This window comes from Lonchura striata, chromosome 6 (genome assembly GCF_046129695.1).
Source record: "Lonchura striata isolate bLonStr1 chromosome 6, bLonStr1.mat, whole genome shotgun sequence".
Lineage (NCBI taxonomy): Eukaryota > Metazoa > Chordata > Aves > Passeriformes > Estrildidae > Lonchura > Lonchura striata.
In genome coordinates, this window is record NC_134608.1 from 34,457,608 (window position 1) to 34,478,566 (window position 20,959).

The 20,959-nt window shown below is 41.2% G+C and overlaps 2 protein-coding genes across 3 annotated transcripts; both read right to left on the minus strand.

Moving 5' to 3' along the window:
- Positions 1–418: 418 nt before the first annotated feature.
- Positions 419–4,532, minus strand: LOC110476072 (disintegrin and metalloproteinase domain-containing protein 20). Its single transcript, XM_021540734.3, has one exon. It carries the CDS (start codon positions 4,530–4,532, stop codon positions 2,115–2,117), a length of 2,418 nt encoding a protein of 805 aa, XP_021396409.3. The 3' UTR covers positions 419–2,114.
- A 3,139-nt stretch (positions 4,533–7,671) lies between these two features.
- On the minus strand, positions 7,672–20,847 carry MED6 (mediator complex subunit 6). Of its 2 annotated transcripts, none has more exons than XM_021540740.2 (8): positions 20,779–20,847; positions 15,430–15,589; positions 14,370–14,461; positions 12,069–12,151; positions 11,254–11,362; positions 10,780–10,895; positions 10,046–10,073; positions 7,672–9,674 (listed from the first exon to the last, which is right to left on the minus strand). In XM_021540740.2, exons 1-8 carry the CDS (start codon positions 20,798–20,800, stop codon positions 9,547–9,549), a joined length of 738 nt encoding a protein of 245 aa, XP_021396415.1. In that variant the 5' UTR covers positions 20,801–20,847; the 3' UTR covers positions 7,672–9,546. The 2 variants fall into 2 exon arrangements, with proteins under 2 accessions (XP_021396415.1, XP_021396413.1); XM_021540738.2 differs by lacking the exon at positions 20,779–20,847 and adding an exon at positions 20,579–20,711.
- Between the last annotated feature and the right edge of the window lie 112 nt (positions 20,848–20,959).

Here is a 20,959-nt window from a genome sequence, read left to right on the forward strand (position 1 = left end):
CTGGGCTAAATTGTGCTTTCATTTACACCTCTGTCTTTAGTATGCAGGTCTGTGAACAAGAACTCCCTGACTGGTGTTTCTCTGTCTCAGCATAGATCTATACTTGGCAATTTATAGCATACTATTGATCAACAATGGTAGGCCATCAAGGAGGCAACCTGAAACTTCTACCACTCTTTTTGTATTTAAAAAGCAAAATAAAAAAAGTCCTAGTAGGTACTAGATGTGCAGAGATAGTTGGAAGGTGCTGGGTGTAGTGCTTGTGTTACTTTTTTCCCCATCTTTCAATTGATTCTCATTGCTCAAGTCTGTCTCTTATCCCTTGTTTGAAACAAGTGAAGTACAATTGTTATTTCTCAGAGGACAGCCCTCCCACTTCCCCAACCCCCAAAGGAGGTCTCTGGTTATGAGGAATAGATGTGGTGTTAGTCAAGGGCATTTATCTCACCTTTTGACATAAATACAGGATTAAGTTTTCATCATCTAATCAAAACCATTCATTTTCTATCATGACAATAAGCACAGCCTAAACAAACAGTGTGTTACCTCATTTCTGCAGACAGCATAGATAAATATTTAAGGACCCATTTGCTCTACACAAAAAGCTGTGAAAAACTGTGAATCACATGCTTCATATTTCATGTCCCGTCATAATGTAATTGGCCCTTTTTGGATACAGGACACCAAAAAAATACACATAAAAAATACAGGAAAATGCATATTCTGAAAACACACAATATATATTTGGGAGGCAGCAAGAGTTGACCATAATAATTTGTAGAGTCGCCAGCATCTTTCTTCCCAAACTTTCCCAAGTGTTGGGATACTTATCCTGCCTTTACAGAATGTTTGCTAAAAGTGTGCTCTTTATTTTCTAAATACAAATAATCCTTTTGTTAGCAGACAAGTGCATTACAGCCCTTTATCCTGAAACATCTTTTAAAAAAAGGTTTAACTGTGATCTAGACTACAGACTCCTCTTCATGTTGATCTTATAGAACGATGTCGTTACTGGTGTAATAGAAATAATAACAATAAAACTTACTGAATGGTATTTTCATGTCTTAATATTTTTCAGAAGTTAGACATATTTTATGTTGTGTTAAAAAAATTAAAATGACAATGCTTCTGTGTGGCACTCCGTAGAGCTGCAAGGACACATTCAGTTATAGTTATTCAGAAAGTAAGCCAAAAGAAACCACCTGAGATAGTCAGATAAAATATCTATCAAATATTGCAGGTATTGAGGGTAGGGGACACTTGCAGAATAATTCCATGTATTTTAGAAATTCAGTTAACTTGGGGAGCCCCATAGACAGCTCTTCTTAGAGACAATAAAATACACAGCACTTCTCAGAAGCAGCCAGCATTCAAGACACTGGAAAATCTCCATGAAATAAAAACAATTTGTTCTTGTGAAATGCCAGATTTGGTGTCACTACACTGTTGACATATATTTTATAGTTCAGAAATGCAATGCTTACTGTTTGTAATCCTTCTGTACTCTTCTACAAAAGGAAGACCCTGTTTCCCATGGTCTACCTCCCTCCTGAAGAGCTTCTCCCTGTAAACAGCTGGAAGCACTTGTGAAAGAGACACCTGTATCTCACTGCAATAACTGTTCCTTACCTTTTGTGTGTCACAGATGTGAATTAAATCACAGAGACACTGAATAGTTTTCCTGGAAGGACCCAGTTGAGACTCCAAGTGCAATTTTTTTACCTCTGGTTGTTAATGAATGACAAAAGATGTTCACAAACATCTCTCTCACTGAATTGATGAAAATATTAGGTGAAGGAAGAAATTGAAGCAAGTAATTTATCTACACCTGTTTTAAGAAGTTTGCATTTTTAAACTGTTGATATGAAACATAAACACAATACTAGCAGTTTACTTGAGTACATCAGTTTAAGAACTCAGGGTACAAAGAACAGTATGCCTTACTACCTGCATTTATTAACTTAAAAGAAAATATACAGAGATAAGGTTTACTCTGCATTTAATGATAACACATGAGATTAGAGCTGTTCAGAACCTGTTGAATTATTTTGATGAGTTATCAGATGGCTCTGCTAAAGGGAGATTTCCTCAAGAGAATCCAAAGATACTGCTTTTTAAACTTTGGTGGATTTTGACTCACCAGCAGGCAAGTTTTCTTTAGGAACTTTTGTTTTTTTCAATCTTTGAAAAAACTGTGATATTCTATGGAATTGGGGTTTTTTCTTCGTAAGCCATCCCTCTATTTCCTGTCTATAATGGATGGAAAGGGCTACTCCAACAATACACATAGAAAAAAAAACAAATAGTGCTATTCTTACTCTTGCTCTCTGAGCCCTCCTAATTGGAGGGGGTCCACTGTCAATGCTACCTCCAAATCCTTCCAATTCACAATATGGTGGAGCCCAGCCATACTTACAGTGACAGTTCTTACGATTGTTACACACCCCTCTGTCATGACACTTTGTCATGTTGCAGTCGTAGTTCAGCACTAATACACTCATACACGTCCTGTTGATACAAAGCATATCACTACCACATGGTGTGCCATCTTCCACAGCTCCCACATCTGCTCTTGGCACCCCTAGGTGATAGTCGAGACCCCAACAATTTTTATCTCGAACCGGAGTTTGGACTACTGTTACATGGTTCTGCAAGAAAGGTATTTTGACTATGTTTTCACACTGAATCCTACCACATAAGACATTCTTAGTACTGCATTTTGTAAAATGGATATTGTCAGGAATACCACAATTCCCAAACCGGTCACCTTGAGTATTCACTGCTTTGAAGCAATCGAAAGGGGCAACCTTGGCTTGTTTGCCAAAGAGATGCTGGCACTTTTCACTGTGGGAAGAACATTTTCCTTTATAACAATAAATACCATCATTGCAAGGAGCTCCATCTTGTACATATACATCCAGGGGGCACTGAGGGGAAATCCCATTGCAATACTCTGGCAGGTCACAGCTGCCAGTACTTGCTCTGCAGAGTGTTCCTGCTGGAAGGACCTTACAGTTCTTGCAGCATTTTCCAGATGCACACTCTGAACCTGCAGTAAATGTACAGTTTGAGCGACAACAAGGATCCCTTTGGCAGCTTGCTGCTGAACCACAGTCACATTGCTCTCCACTGTCTACTATCTTATTCCCACAGTATTCACGTTTATCGGTGTAGAAAGTGCCAGGTGCTGGTGGCTGACGAAGGCATGTAGCGCCACTTACAACCAGATTAAAGTACTCTTTGTAACTGCAGTCACTGAACGAATCCGTTTCAGCATTGTTTTCATACATAATGCATGTCTTGCGTTTGCAATTGCATTCTGGTTTATCATGGGTCATCCCAAGATTATGGCCCAGCTCATGGACAAATGTGATAACAAGCGAAGACAACTGTTTCTCAGTGTCGGAAATAACAGCTGCTGACCAGTGCATATCACAGACTGTCCCTATATATGCCAATCCCAAGCTGCTTCCAAACCACTGAAATGCAAATAAGTGAGCAACATCGTGGTACATCCGAGGTAACAGGTTTGACTTTCTCCAGGCGTTAAAGGCACTAAGTACCTGAGGAATAGAGTTAGTAACATTTATAAAGTTATTTTCAGTCCAGATCTCCAATCCTATTAGAAACAGCCGCACAGAAAGCTGTTTGTACAAAATGTCCCCGGAATTGATGACTTGCATGATATGCTTCAAGACTTGGGATTTGCTCCTGCCTGACTTCACAAACAGCACGCGGTCCACGACCACTACTATCTTCACATACCTGATGTGCGTCCACCAGTCCTTCAGCTTTTCGCTCTCCTCCTCTGCCTTGGGAGCCTTGAACCATGGCAGCACAGCCTTTTGTTGCTGCAGTACCTCCGGCGTCAGTCCGCAGCTGGTTCCCTCGGGGCCGTTGGCCTCCTCCATGCGGGACAGAATGTGCCGAAAGGCCGGATCGTTGGGGACGGGCTCGATCTGGTAGGTGTCATCCTCCACCCAGAGCACGCCGTGGAGGCCCCTGCCGCAGGTGCTGAGGGCCACCAGGGAGCCGGGGCTTCCCAGCACGTCGCCCTGGTAGAAGCAGTTGTCCCGCACGAAGGGGCGCTCCTCCCGGCGGGTCCCGTCCGGGCCGTAGGTGACCAGGGTGAAGGGCCGGGAGACCAGGCCCCTCCTGGGCTGCAGGCGCAGCACCCGCGGCCGCCCCGCCACGTTCAGCCAGTAGGAAAGGGCCGGGGCGTCCTCGCCGCCGCGGGGGCTCAGCTGCCGCGGCACCGTCACCCAGGCGGCGCGCGGCTCCGCGGGCCGGGCCCCCCGGGCCCCGGGGCCCCCCGCCACGCCCGGCGGCAGCAGCAGCAGCAGCAGGAGCCCCGGCAGCGGCCCCATCGCTGCCGCCGGCACCGGCCGCCCCCGCCCGAGCGGGCACAGAACCTGGAAGGGCCCGGCCCGGGCGGAACCGCCCCGAGGCTCCAACTGCCGCCGTGCCGGGCCCGCTCCCCGGGAAACGGCACCTGCGGCATCGCCGAGCGCCGAGCTCTTAATAAGCGTCATTTCGAATTGATGGGTACTTCTCCTTCTGAGCAGACACAGTGAGGACAGCCCCCAGTTCAGCTTCACGCTCCTTGTCACAGATGTTTGTGCTGAGCGAAGGGGTCATTTGGGTAGACCACAGTGGGAAAATCTGTTTTAAAATCTCAAAAGGTTGACTTTTGCTTTTTTTGCTGTTTTTATTACAGGATAATTTGTGAGTGGACATCAGAAACAGGCTAAGGCTTAGAGTCTGAAATGAATAAGTTCAGAAATACTCCCTTTGGTGACCTTAGCATGTCCCTTACTATAGCTAATACAGCATAGACACCCTCCAAGAAAAAAGGTAGAACCAGGGGAGAATTCACTTCCACTACGTTCTATAATATAGGTGTAAACTAATAGTACCAAGTATAAAGTCCTCAATCCTATCTACACCACAGCTGCTACATACCTACAACAATGCACCTTAATTACAGACAGAACTTATGCAGCAGCCATTTTCCCACATCATGTCCCCTCTAAAGACTTGTGATTTCATAGCAATGGAAAGAGAACATTTACAGATACATCTACCACTTGGCTACCATCCCCATTTTGGGTAGTGTTGGCAAGACACAACCATAAGACAGTGAGCTGGGTTGTGGTAAGATAGGATGTCCTGTGCAACACAGATGCACGCTGGTTTTCTAGCACATAGTGCTGGAATTCAACATAGCCACAGCTGTTACATTTTCGGAACTCTTCGCAACTTTCTTTTCACACCACAAGCACATTTGGGATGAAGTCCAACCTGTTATGGCCCTCATCTTTCTCAGCTGCAGGAGGTATATCCTTCTACCATCCCATATGGATCTCAGGAATCCTGCCTTTTATCACCAACTTCCGTGTGCCGACCATCACCCTGGCACAGGCAGCAACACCTACCATTTCAAACTACTGGAGATAGGCACTGCCCCTCAGGAGGCTGGGCAAGAAAGAAAGAAGCAGCTGGCAGAAAGCTCAGAGCCTCCTTCTGCTGCCTTATGCCCCAGGGTCCTGAGCGGGCTGCTACCTTATGCTGGGCACATGGCAGGCCTAACTAACAGCTTGTGGAGGTTACCAACTACTGTCCAAAGATGCTTCAGATTCTGTGGTTTGGTACCTTGCTCATTTCTAGCAAGCATGGCCAGCATTAGCATCATACACCTTGTAATACACTACCTCAGATTAAAGGAATGAATACAGATGCCTGCTTCTATTAGGATACATCTAGGAAGATCTTTATAGATATCCATCCAAACTCATAATCTATCTCTTTTAGCCTTAGATTTATTTTCCTATTGGTTTTAAAATTATAGAAACTGTTTCTGGTGAAGTCTTTTATATGCAGCTAGATGTTGAATGCTTGTCCACTATTTTTCAATTATCAGTTTTGCATTTCAGTACTGAGAACTACACCAGATTATGTCTTTTGAAATAAATATAACCCAGACCACAGTAATGGAAAAATCCTGTTACATAATCCATGTGCAGTCTGTAGTGCTATTTTAAAATGCATACTTCTGATGTGTGATCACTCCTTAAGTTATACAAAAGGCCCTACTAAATCATTCTGACAATTGGCAAGAGCCATGTCTTACCACCCTTCCATCCCTCGGCATGAAGTTGCCTGCTACTTACTTTCTCTTTTAATATAAATATAGCTACACAGTTAAGACTAGAAAATACTTAGGTCTCAAAGTACTAGTATAAAGCTAATCTATCCCCTTTGCCTTGTCCCTCCTATTGCCCATAGACTTCTTGCTCCAAGAACAGCTTGGTGTGGCAAACAACATGTACTGACTGACCAGATGGCATCTAACTTTCTTTGCTAGGAAAAGGCTGCCAAAACATGAAGTATGGCAGCAGAGTGGCAAAGAGAAATGTGTGAGACTGACATATAGCCTGGTCAGACCTTACTTAATGAAAAGATGACAAATACAGTATTTCTGCTGCACCTGACACACCATTAGCTTTACACAGTTAACTGAGGTAGCTAGAGTGCCCCTCTCCCACAATCTGGCTGGATTTTTGCATGCATGTGTACACATACACACACATACAAACAAATAGGCATAGCTGTTTGTGGGTATGCAAACATTTATATGTACTTTCAGGCTCTGTGGAGAATTGTTTCTGTTAGAGTTCCTGCTACTCCATGGTTTAGGCAAAGAAAAGCCCTTTTGAAGTCTGAATGGTTATTATCTAAGAGCAAAAAGTAGAGATAGTTCTCTTGTTCAACCAAATATCTCATTTATACAGAAGAAAGTGACGCATAAACAAATTTCAGAATTGTTTGCTTCTTTCCATTTCATCTACAAGCTTTAGAAATACTGAATGTCCTCTGGAAGGACTCTGGACTTCGCAGAGACTACACTGAGAGAAAAGGCTTAGATTCTCATGCACTGAAGAACATTACTGACTACAAGATATCTGCTTAACATTTCAACAGTAATATCTGACATAATGTCACTTCAGTAAATTAATATCTCAGCTCACTTACCTGATGAAATGATTGTAGAATATCTGGTCAGCGAGTAACAGGACCAGATCTCTCAATCCCTCATACAGCAAACCTTCAGCACTGGACAGCTACTAGGAAATCAACACACTGGTAACATCCCTTACTGCTTTAAAATGTAATTTGCTCAGGGAAAGACCATTCCCCTGGAAAAGGTTTATCACATTCAAATGTTTATTTCATGAATGGAAGCCATTTGCTATCCTCTCAATAGCTTAGATGCTGGCGCTTTAACTCAGATGGGGTCACACAACGAATCCATCCCTTTTAACACCCTTTGACACCAGCCAACACCAGGCATTTCTGCAGAAGACTGAAAGGCTGCTGAGAAATAAATGTGAGGACAGTCTGCCCCTTCATGTTCCACCCTTATCTCTGATCAACTCAAATTCTGAGCATGGAGTGTAATGGTTGAGTCCAAATGTAAATCCAATTCAGTTTCATTTACCTGTCTCTCTGTTCAAGACAGAAAAAAGTCCTCTACCTTGCTATTTGTTTCACTACTCAGTTTTATAAAGGCTTTGTATTTGTTTTCCCAGTGCCATCATAGGAGAAACTGTCCTACTCATTTTACTGCCCTTCTTCAAACCCTTCTACTTTAGGGAAATTCCTTTTCAGTCATTGAATTGCACAACACACTTTATTTCAGGTGAAGTCTAGTGACTGATAGAGTATTTTGCTCATACTATATTATAGCATGCATTTTTTGCCACAGTTGTATGCACCTTCAGCAATAAGTAAGCTTTCTTCTGCTAATAGTGTTAAATATTTCCTTGGTGCATGAACAGATAATCTTTCTCCATTTAAAAATCCAAACCGAACCAAAAAAAAAAGAAAAACCCACACACAACTGAAGCCCAATACTCTAGATCTTCATTAAGTGCAGTGTGACATCTGTCTTGGTAACTTTTTCCAAATTACATACAGGTTTCCAGCTCACTTAATGGCCATTTCCAAGGACTTTATTCTGGCCATCCAACAACAAGGTCTGCTGAGGTGCCTCACCATTCATGTCTCATTTCTGGAAATCCTGGCTTTCCTTCATGGTGGTGGATGAGGGAATGGCTTTTGTGCTTCTTCCACTACTTGCTTTCAGAGGAATTTCTGTAATACAAGAAAGAACCAACATCCTTTTTTTCTAAGTATATTCACACGACCTTGTCTGGTTCTGAGCGTCCCAGAATAACTGCTTTCTATATTTTCACTTGATGTAATAGTTCACACTATTTTATCTACTTTTATCAACATTTTGAGAAAGGACTGTTCAAACTTGATCCAGGTTTGAAATAAACCTAATACACACTCAAGTATATGAATATATGAATTTCAGATCTGTATCTGCATTAACTGAGAACAGCTATTGGTATATCTACATCTTTTAACATTGCAACTTTGGATTATATGATAAAATGGCATGGATCTTTTTATCAGTCAATAATAAATAGCCCTGACAGGTCTTTCTATCATTCAGGAATAAACAGCTCTGACTGGAGAGCTAAGTTACTGAAAAAGAGTGTCTTATAACCTAAAGATAAATTTGACCAGCTATCTGTGACAAAAAAAGGTTTATGTAAACATGCTTCAATAAGTGTATAGGTGTCAGTGATGTTTCTCTTCCACTGTCCCACAGTGGAAGAGAAACATCAAAAGGCACATGTCTAATGAAGGATTAAGAAAGTGCCAGGAGCACAGAGGAAGAGATGCGATTGATATATTTGAGTTACAGTGGAAAATTAGAAATATAAACAGCTTTACTGAGTGTGCAACATCAAGAAATCTTAGCCTGTTTTACATCATAAATCTCTGTCCCAAAACACTAACTTCTATAATAAACTATCAGCTCAACCATTAAGTAAAACCCATGTCCAAAAATATCTAGAAACTGAGACCATTCTAACACCTAATTACATGGATTTGAGGGTCCAGTTATCAAATCTCTTATCTTTATCCCAAGCACACTAGAGGCATAGCAATTTGTAGGGGGTAACCTAACTTTTCCTCCTCAAGAGAAAAGACAATATATTCCAAAGTCCAAGCAAAAAGAAAAAAAAAAAATGCTGCCAGCACATATGACATATTTCCTACTAACAAAGTATACATTTAAGAAAGGCATTCTAGCAGCCAGGAGCTTTATTTGCCAAGAATTCCAATTCCTTTTTATATATAAAAGTGTTTTTTTCTTGTAACATAGGAAACCAAGACACAAAGAATGCAGGAGTTTGTAAAGATTTCAGGAGGCTGCTGAACATGTCCATGTAAAAACCATTCTCAGAAGTCAGCATTCAAAATAAGATGAAGACTGAAAACACCTCCTTTGAGGCAGTTCAAATCCTGACATTAACATTTGCATGAGAGGTTTCTAAAAAAAAGCTGTTACAGGGATCTCAGTCCTTAAATTGTCAGTCGCAGTGGAAGAGGTTAAATATAAAGAAAAGGGAGCAAGAATCTTCTGTTTTCCAGGTACCGACTAATCCAGATGTGCAATAGCTTCTCCCTTCACTGGAGTCTCATTCGTTTTTCAGGTGGTCCTTTAGCACCAGCACTCTGGGCATTCTTTACAGTCTCTTTTTCCTCTGTCTTCACAGCTTCAGGGACTGGTTCTGGTTCCTTCTTGATTTGATCCACTAAAGATGTAAAAGCAAAAGAAAGTTAAACCTCCGATTCTCATTCCATTCTTCAGAGTATTTAGAAAATATTAATGTCATATGGGCAACATTAATTTCAAAGGTGTAAGAATAATAAGCAGAGAATAAATTAATACTTTTATTCAGGTAAAAGGTGGAAGAGAATGAAGTGATACAGTTCAAGCCTTTCCTGTTTGAAGATTGCCTACGATCAACTCAAATTTTCATTCTTATCCATTACTTTGCATAATTAGGTAATGCCAGAATTCCAAACCACCTCACAGTAGCAGCAGCAAGAGCTTACATGGCAACTGAAAGATACTGCATACAGAGTCTATTTTTTAAATCTCATTAAAATATTACAGTTTTACCTGGGATAGGCTTTTCTCCAGGCTTTTGCTGTGAGAGAAGAAAGAAAACCAACATATCAGTGGAACCAAAGTTGTAATTCTCAACCCTTCCTGCTATTAATTGACAAATTAAATGCAAACAATGCACTCTTATATGTAAGAGGTGAGGGTAGAATGGGTCACTAAATACACTTTAAACAAAATCCAGTTTTTCCTCTAACAACTGAAAAATACTAAAGACAAAAATATGCAGTTAGCCAGTCTTTCCCAGGACTGGCTGAGAAGCACTTTTGTGAGATGCTGTAAACATAATTTCCTTTGCTCCCAAGCAGAAGCATTTGCTCCTGGTGGAACAAATGGCTACCAAAGACAATCAGAGGTAACCACAAGTTCACAGAATGCCAAGAATTTCCATGCTAAAAACAAAATAACAGTGATGGCTTGATTGAGTTCACAAAAGAGGAAACTGGTAGCAGCAGCAACATCTGACAGCTAAGAACAGACCCTCTGTGATCAGATAAGGAAGATGTATAATAAAATTCACTCTCATAGTTTTGCCAAGGTCTTAATGACTCCAGTGACTACAAATGGAGATGCTACACTCTAATATGAGCCTTCCACGTTAAGTTTGTGAACTAATCCATGTTACTATTGCAGAAATACACTAAATCCCATTCAGTTTCACCTGTTTAAATACCTATGACTGTCTTTTAAGTTCTAAGTTACAGTAAAACTGTGGCTTTTGAGTGTCATACCTGAACAAATCTGGGTGGAAACTTTTGCCTTAGGTCTAAAAGCAAAGCATCTACTCGTTGTCTTTGGAAAATAGAGCTTGGCTCTTCTTTCTTCTTGGCTTTTGGTTTAGTTTTCTCTGAAAGTCACAGAAATATTAGAGAAAGATGTATTAAAAATTATTTTCTCTTAGCAGCTCTTTGTTGTATGTCCTCCTGACAAACTGGTTTGGCTTTTGAAAATGTGTTTGGGTCCCCTGTGGGTTGAAGAGCTGCCCACTTTGTTGACACACAGTTCAATATTTTCATCTCCCACCCATGCCACAATGCTCATTCCCACCAGCACAGAAGGGCAAGATTTCTTTAACCTGGTAGAGAGTCCTACCTTGCCCTTCAGACACTTCATCTCACCTCTCCACCATCACTGTGCATTACCTCAAGCTTTTCCCTATATTCATTTCCTCTCCCAGAGTATGCAGAAGAAACTAGCAATCATACCTCGTTCTTCTTCATCTTTGAAATGCCACCAGTAGCCTTTGGATGGGTGATAGCGACAGTAGGACATAGCTTCTTCAAAAGCAGACTGAATTCCATGCACTGCAGTAAGCTTTCAGAACAAAAATGCAAGGCAGTGTTCAGAACTCAAGAAGAAAATACAACATAAATTTTTGGAAGTAGGTATTTTAAAATTAGTATTCTATATTCATTTTTGTTCTGTAAAGGGAAATTGGAATATCCCATTTTGGACTGAGAATGTCATTTCTTTAATAGGTTCTCACAAGGCCCTTTTGAAGTGCTTTTCTAAACTGACAGAGAAAAACTTGGAAAAAATCAATAGCTCACAAGAACAGAAGAAATCAAAACAAATTTGAGCATCCAATTTAGGAAGAAATACCACATCAGTTAAAACCATAAGCCTCATTTAAAAATAAGTATTACATTAGCTTAACATTAACTTTCCAAAGCAAGCTTCACTGATTATGTATTTAATTACTATTTCATATGTATGTCAAATAATTTTAAAATTTTGATTATTCAAACTTCATGCTGTTCTGCCAATTGTGTAGTTTCATTATTATGATCCTTCATCCTTAAACAATGCATCCTAGTTTCTGGGCAATACTGAACTCTCACAAGATCTTGCATGTGGGATGCACACAATATTAACCAGTGGGGTTTGTTTTAAGTTACTGCACCATTACTACACAAGATCTTTGCTCAGAATAGTGAAGGAGATATTTAAACAGCCTGGGGGACAACCAAGAGTAAAAACAGATATAAACCAGTACACATCAAATGCACAGAACACTTACAACTCTGGAGTTAATGACAGATCCTAAGTCAGGTGCTTGGTAAATCACTCCAGCAATAATATAGTAGTCAGCCAATGGTATAACTATGAGAAGGAAAAGAAGAAAAATGTGGAATCAATTTAAAGCTCTGGCTGAAGACTGTGTATTTGTTGCTGAATTTCAGTCATAGCAGCAGAAACTGCAATATTTCTCTTATCACAAAATTTTCTCTTGTTAACCTTTTCCTTTAAGTTGCTTTATTTGCACCTTAAGCACAGACTGTAATGAGAGAAAAAAACAATGTCTGCAGATATTTACAGATAGAAAAGCATGGGTTGTAAAGTCCTGTCCTACTGCAAGCAAATGATTGGCCTCATAGAACTGGGGCTACTAGAGCAACTACTAATCATGTGAGGTGCTCTGGAAGTAATTCCACTAGCCTTGGCTAGCGGTAGAAACCCCCAATAATGTAAGATCTCATTGTTCTGGACTCAGCATTCCCTAACTTCTACAGTCCTCTCAGCTAGATTTCCCAGATCCAATGGAGTGAAGCACACACAAAGCATGCTTTTCTAAATTCGTAACATTCTGCCAAAAAAAGGCTACCTTCCATAGGCATTTGCTAAATCAGATTTTGAACCTCTACTGACCAATCAAAAATTCTTGTTCATTAGAGCTGCAGTGCAGAGGAACATTATATATTAACATTATATATAACTTCTATAACTCTGCCAAAATTTGTTCAATTGAGAAACCATAGCAATGCTCCCAGCTTCACATTCCTAAGGACATTAACTTTGCACACATGTGTTCCAATTCCTCCATCTCCACTAACAATTCCTCCAGTACTTGCATTTTATGAAGCCTGGACACCTGCCTAAATTAGCAGTCCCAGACAGCTGGGTGCCTATTACAGTACTCACTTCTCAAAAGAAAACGGATGCTTAGCACTTCTTTACAAATGGAGCAAGACACGGAACAGCAGTTTTACTGTTTCACAGCTCTGTACCAGGTCCTACTCTCCTAGACAGGAAACTCTCCCTAATCACTGATACAAAGATTTTTCTAATATCACTTTCAAACAGACAAAAGCTTGTCTTAACGAATTTAAAATATAAATACTGTTTTTTTAAAAACACACAAGTCATAAGACAGGCCTGTATCAGTTGTATTTGAGTATTCTACACTAGCTATGAAATCATTAAATTTCAGTTTTATATCCCCATTCCAATGTCTCAAATACACAAATTTTTGTACCCCAATGAAATAAAACACATGGTAACATCTCAGCTAGGGAACTATGCAACTCAATTATCATTCAATCAGCACAAACTTTACAGTCACAGTGGGAAAAATGTTACCGAAAAGTGTCAGTTAAGTTCCACCAAACATACATCTGCCTTACAGCATAAGTCTAAACACACATACTGCGGTAGCTCCAACTCCAGGCTCAATCTGAAAGGTGTCAAGACCAGAAATTAAGGGCTGTATGATAATTCTATACTCACTTTTAGAAGCTATGTTGAAAATCTCTAATAGAGAAATAACTCAAACCATGTACTAAAGAATCAATCATACATTTTTCTCAATTTGGAACTGCAATGTAAACAGACCATTATCTGACATATGCAAATAAGAAACATTACAAGACAAGGCAAAGTCCTGTAAAGACCAAAATGTATATAAAGAACCTAAATCACTAAGAAAGAGAAATTAAGAAATAATTAGCACTAACCTTGCCTTTCTTTCCTACTAATCTTACTCTGAAATAACCTATTATTTTATATGAGCAAGCAGTAAACAGATAAGACAATCCAATAACTACTGAAATGTGGCTACATATTTGATTAATCACACATACACAAATTCAAGGTTAAAAAGGAATAACAAAGCCAGTTGCATGCAGATGGGAAAAAAAAGCCAAGGTACTTGATTTAAAAACTGGAAAGTGACACTGTAGGAAGGAGTGGTGCTGTTACCACAAGACTCCATCACAAGGAGACATGGACACTTGCATAGCCTAACAGATAAATACAACATGGGATGAATGCTATTAGCAATTTCCTGTAGGAAAATGTAGCACAGGGCGGCACTCTCATTCACTGTTCCCATTTCCCCACAAGATGGCACTCCCTGCTGCTGGCACACTGCAGGGAACTGCCGCAGAAAGGATCTCCCCACTACAAAGCCTCATACCCTCCTAGTTAGACTGGAGATTAAGACAGAAGAGGGGAAGCAGAAGTGCGTAGACATAAATTAGGAACTGATAGAAACAACTGACTGGTTAGCTTCTCAATAGGGGCAAGAAGTGAGTGACTGTACCTTGTGTTGGAGATTGTCTTTGCTGCTTTCGGATAATGAAGAGGATGGGCTCTTGAGCATGGAGAAGGATGTACTCCACTCCAACCATCTGGCTGAGAAAGAAAAAACTAGAGTGAGTATCTTCCTCCAAGTAAAATCTGAAGGACATGAAGAGCAACCAAATGGCCTGGCAATATAGCAACTAAGTTCTGATGCTTTGAAATGTGCAGTAAATAAAGGCAAAGGATTTCCTGAGCTAGCTATCAAACCCTAGGTGCACAGACAAAGAGAGCTATAACAACCTGACACAACACAAATAGAATATATTAGCAACAGATAAATAGCAAGAAAGATAACAATCTATCATAATGGAGATGTCATTTAAATACAGCAACAAAGAACTGGTGTATGATGTGACCATCTGTGTGTCTGATGTAAAGGCCTCTCTGCAACCATACTAAGCACAAGTGACTTTACCAAGCTACACAGGACTTCTTCTCTGTCATATTGTGGAGTCTTAAAATAGTTCTCTAACAACTTGCTTGTGCTCAGCATAGCAGATGGAGAACTGAAAGTTAACTTGCACATGCAATCTCAATACACAACCATATGTGATCAGTTTATTTACAACACTCACTACTCCTATTATCCATACTAAAAAGCCAGCTCTTTGGAGGAATTATGTACTAATTATGGCACGCGGCCAGCAGTAAATGGAAACACAAACTATTTATGAACTCGAAGTATCCCCTAACATAAACTCTATTCACCGCAGAAAAAAACATTAACTACATTAACTACTCAGGTTGAGCAGGGAGGATGAGAGAAGTCAGCTTTTCTATTTCAGAGAAATATCTAAAGGGTGATTTACTGGCATCTCAAAAGATACACAGAATGCTTCAAGCTTAACACCTCCTTCCACACATCCAAACAGAGAAAGAACTGGCCTCACTGGACAGTGGTGGGACTAAAAAGCACAGAACAGAACGAGCGTTACAGCATGCTTCCATTCAGTCACCAAAGCCACTGAATGGAGGGACAAGGGATACTGCACAGGAACCAGATGCAAATTACAACTTACTTCAAATGGTCCAGAGTCATCCGCTGCATTTTGACGACTTCATTGTTACATGTTCGGTCATAGAAAGGGTTACTTCGCTCTGAGAAATAGTCCAACACACTCCCATTGTTTAATATTGGAATCCAGGAGCTGTCAACCCATGAAATCCCCAAGAGATTATCTGGGAAAATAAAGCTACATTGAGTACCAAAGCAGTCAAAATCACTGCAAATACATCCAAGAGTAAATTTCCACCAGTTAACAATTACAGCAGAGGAAGGAGATGGAACACAAACACACCAGTTAACATGAAAGAAGTATTTCATAGAGTTCAGATAATAATTGATAACCTTTAACCTTCTGCAGGTCTCTTCCAGTAATCTTGAATAAGAGATTCCCCCGGTAATCTTGAACAAGAGATTCTATTCCTGACTATAAAATTAATCTGCCAAACTGCTGCACCAAATTACTTGGTCCATAACTCAGTAGATATTACAGATATTTAACTACTGAACACTAACAATTATATAAAAAAAAACAAGCTTTTAAAGTAAACATATTTTATAACCTACAAGTTATAATAGGCCTATTAAATTCTTAAGACATTTAGGGAAATATAAGTTAAAGTCCCTGCATTTTGCAATCACACTGCAGCAAAATGTTCTTCAGACACATCAAAGAAACCAATGTCAACAACCAGTTCCATAGGCAACAAATTTGCTAACACTACAGATCCAGGAGGAACCTTGGAAAAAAACCCTGAAATTCACTGATTTTAAATCACAGCAGCAGCAAACAGAATTTCCTAGACACAAGAATGGAGGAGGAGACATGAATTGTTTAGATTAAAAACACCCTAAGTGATGAGAAATCATTGAAGACTGACTGAAGATCTCAAATTCCTTCCACATTGGGAACATGTCCCTAAAGTTCACACATTACATACATGTTCTGAACTCCCAATTATCATTCCAATGAGAATATTTTACTTCTGTGACATTTCAGCATGCTCTACGATCATCAGATCTCTTTCAAAAATGTCAGCTCATACACTACTAGCAGCTTCTCTGAGGAAGAGTTATAAAGTACCACTACCTGCTTAGCAAACCAGGAAAAATGCAACAGAAATAGCTCATGTAAACCAATTTTCCTTGCTAATCTCAGAATTTTTAGCCCAACTGCTCCATGCAGGGCAGGGAAAGGGAGGGAGAAGTCTACAGGCATTCAAGTTATTTCACATAGACTATTCTCTCTCCTCACTACAGAAAAGGAAATCTCAGAAACACGGCACTAAGATCCATTATTAAGCACCTAAGTCGTAGTAGCGCTGTTTATTCCAAATGCCATTCAAATCCAAAAAAGCTCTCCTTTCAAAAAAAATCTTAAAATCTTAAGCACTTGCATTCTTCTTATAATAGGCTCTCACATTATACTTCAAATACAAACTTCCTTTGTTTGTATGGTTAACAATAACTGCATTTCTCAGAGGATTGTCAGGCGAGCTTTAGAGATATATATATATAGCTATCATGCTGTATATAGACTGAGAAATGTATCGTTAAAAGGAATATAAAGTTGGATTCTAAGACTCAATTATCCACAGCTGCTTAGTGCCAGTATTTGTAATTGCCTTTATAACTAGCAAGATAGTTCTCTTAACTGTTCTTGGAAAAAGGAGAAGAAGAATAAAACAAACCATGAATCTGACATGGCCGTCATACTAAAGGGTGTACTATTTATTTTAGGTATAAGAAAGGATGGAATTCTTGCTTCCCTGGTCCTTTTATAAATAGGACATCTTGTGCAAAGCATTTCTTGTGGAATTTGCAACAGTAAAGTGCTTGTGACAATACTGCCAATGTGTCAGGATTTTCAAGACAATTTGGAAGACAAGCCAGCAATCTACGGCAAAAAAGAAGAGTAATTCACACAATGTGCTGAACCTGGCCTTGCTGGCCAGGTAGCCCAGCACTACGCTTTGACAAACCGAAAGGAACACCTGACAGGGTATTGGGCTTGCCTGACCAGGTTTGGTAGGAGGAGTTACAGGGGTGGCTTCGGTGAGAAGCTGCTGGGAATTTCCCCATGTCCTACAGAGACGAGCACAGACCATGATAAGGTGGCTGCCCCCCTGCAGCCCATGGAGATCCACAGTGGAGCAGAGATCCAGATGCAGCCCATGGAGGACCCCACACTGGAGCAGGTGGATGCCTGAGGGAGGATGTGAAGCCACACTACTGCAGGCTCCTGACAGGACCTCTGATGCCTTGGACAGAGGAGCCCCAGCTGGAGCAGGTTTGCTGGCAGGACTCGTGACCCTCTGGGGGACCCATTCTAGAGCACTTTGTTCACATTTCGCCCGATGCCGAGTGCAATACAAGCCATGCCAACCAGCACCACGACTTGCCAGGCCATGTTCACTGTGGCTAAGTAGCCTCAAAGCTGGCCCAGAAAGTAAGGCAGGTCAGAGGCCATGCTCGCTGTGACAACAGGCACTTGTCCATACCGACCCAGCTCTGAGTGCTACAAAGATCTTGGTAATTCTGGAAAAGTGAGGGATTGCCTGTGTAACCACAATAACCATCCTGCACAGAAGGTACTTCAAACCTGTGAGCAGGTTGGTTTAAGTGCCGAATATTAATCTGCATTATTACTTCAACTAATTTCAGAGACCAAGATGGATTAAACAAAATTCTTGATGACCAGTATTTTAGACCACATACAGACTGATTTCAAAAATTTGTGGAGATAAAATATTCTAATACTCTTGAAAATATTTTAATACTCTTGGATTGATGAAAATTCAGTTGTTGTAGTTTCAGTAATATATATTTTGAATTTAAATAATAGTCCACATGATGGTAGGCCCAAAGGGATACACAGTAAAATTGCACCAACAATTCCATTTTCCTGAACTGCAAAATTTTGGATTTTTCACTACTGGTTTTGATGTGTCATGCAGAGAAATCTGGGATGGTTTTTCATCGGTAGACTCATTGATCATCCAACACCCTACCTTAATTTCTAACCTTTCTGTTCCCCAAATTCAGGGAATATTATTATCAGCCTCACCCTTACCTGAGTCACATTAATTTTTTAAGTACTTAAGCAAAGTGGCTAGCCATAAATCTGTTTTACTGGAATGTGTCAGCTTTTGGAAACTATCACACTGACTAATAACCCTAATTGGGGGAGTTATGCAGTCTATACTGAATAGCTGTTTACAGTGAAGAAGAAAATGGTACTAAAGAAGGTGAAAGGCACTGGGGTCTGAAAGGGCTCCCACCCTTTGGCCTGAATCAATGTACTCTTGGTAGGCAGGAAGGGACAATTAGATGTAAACATTATTTCTGACTAAGAGAGGAGGGGACTGGTGGAAAACATTAAGGCATTCCTAGCAGACCTCATAGCTCCCGTATAACCAGAAAATTAAACAACAGACTTCTGATCAACAGCAGAGCCACACATTCAGTAATAAACAGATGCAAGGGCCTGCTCAGTAAAGTTACAATACTGATTGTTGAGGCCACGAGCTGTAAGAATGGCCATAAAACCCTTTTACCCATTGGTAAAAGGGTTTTATGGCCATTCTTACAGCTCATGGACTGTCCCAATTGGACATACTAAACTGACACCCAAGTTTCTATACCCCAGAATGTCCCCTTCCATTGTCAGGACAAGACTTACCATGCAAGCTGAATGCTCAAGTAACTTTTTTTTGAGAACTGTGTATAGCTATGCATCTCACAGAAAAAGGCATGGAAGCTCAAATCTGCTTACCAATGAACCAGACCTCAAAGGAACATGAAAACTGCATCCTGAACACAGTACTGATTGCTGCTTAGAGCATCAAAATGAATTTAATACCTGTAAAGAAGCATTGTTCTCAGGTGTATAGGCTGGTACAGGATTTAGGAGCAATAAATCAGATACTTCAACTCTATTGTGTGGATGGGCTTCTTCTACCAGGTGAAAAAGCCCTTTCTGGAACAACAGCATTGGAGAAATTAATGGAGGATTGTCTCCTGTGGGAGGAATCCCACCATGGAGCAGTGAAGACTGTGAAGACTCCTGCTGAGGAGGACAGAGTGGCAGTGTCAACATGCGTGAACTGACCACAATCCCATTCCCTGTTCACCTTTGCTGCTTGGGGGAGAGAAGTTAGAACTTCAGGGTGAAGTTAAGCCCAGGAATAATGGAGTGGGGGAAGTGTTTTTAAGATTTGGTTTTATTTCTCATTATCTTCCTCTGATCTAATTGATAATCAACTCAATTCATTTCCCCAAATCAAGTCTGTTTTGCCCAGGACAGTAACTGATGAGTGATCTCTCCCTACCCTCATCTCGATCCACAAGCCTCTCTCTCCCCTGACTGGTTGAGAAAGGGGGTGACAGAGTGGCTTTAGTGGGTACCTGGCACCTAGCCAGGGTTAATCCACAGCAGCTAGAATAAAAATAGAAGTATGCCCCAAAATCTACTTAATATATTGAACTATATTAGATAAAAGACTTTAAGGGAGCTTAAATTATTTGGAGTAACTCAGATCACCTAATAACTGAATACAGCATTCCTCCATTAATTGCCTACACAGTTTAGAACAAGGCCGTCAGAAAAACACAGAGGACTACACATAATCATTAAGAATTTGAAGACAAAAAAGGAGAAAACCTCTGTGGCATTATCGAAACTGACCCTTTATGAGATTTCCCTAAATACCTGCTCTTGTTCATTCTCTGAGACGCCACCACACAGGCTTCTGATGTTACTGCATTCAGACACTCCTATGGAGAAAAATAACTTCCTTTCCTGCGGCTTCTGAACCCCCATTTCTTCCCTCAAAGCTCAAATTTTATACAATTTAACTTCTACTTTGTTTAAAACATAAACACCTTTTAACACGTCAGTCAAATATAATTTCTTCTTCAAAACATAGTCTCTTTTTATTCATATCCCTGACTCCACACCCAATGTTTTTTGTTACTTCAGCCTTCTTTCCGGCTTTCCTAACACCTGGCCTGCCTCACCACATCCACCTGAAATGCTCTTAAGGCTACCAGCCTCACTGGCCGCTCCGGCCCTGTGCAAGTCCCACACAGACGGCAGAGCTGCTCCCTTACGTCGCCATCTCATTGCAGGACCGCTTTACCCCCCCTGAAAAGGCAGAGTTTACCAGAAGGAAGCCTGTTTTCCCCAGGCGGCCCCGAGCACATCCAAGAAAGCCGCTTTTTGGGCAGCTTTTCCGCCCGGCCCTTACAGCTCCCAAGGACCGGCACCCTCCCGCAGCGAAGCCGTCCTGCGGCCGCCCCGCGGGCGGAGCTGAGCGCAGGCCGGCGGGCAGAGCCCCGAGCGCCGCGCTCGCCCCGGGCCTACCTCGGATGTCCACCGCCGCCATGGCCGCGCCGCGCACGGCCGAGCGGGGCGGGGCGCGCGCGGGCAGCGGCCGCGGGGCGGGCGGGGCGGGCCGGGAGCCGGGTGAGCGGAGAGCGCCGCTCGTCCCGAGGCGCGGTGGCCGGCCCGGGGAGCGTCTTCCTGAAGAGAGGGGTTGTGCTGC

Coding starts and splice junctions, on each gene's coding strand:
- LOC110476072 (XM_021540734.3), bottom strand. CDS start 4,532: ATGACGCTTATTAAGAGCTCGGCGCTCGGCGATGCCGCAGGTGCCGTT.
- MED6 (XM_021540738.2), bottom strand. CDS start 20,618: ATGTGCTCGGGGCCGCCTGGGGAAAACAGGCTTCCTTCTG. Junction 14,462..15,429: donor ATGACTCTGGACCATTTGAA/GTAAGTTGTAAT, acceptor TTTCTTTCTCAG/CCAGATGGTTGGAGTGGAGT. Junction 9,675..10,045: donor TGGAGAAAAGCCTATCCCAG/GTAAAACTGTAA, acceptor TTACATCTTTAG/TGGATCAAATCAAGAAGGAA.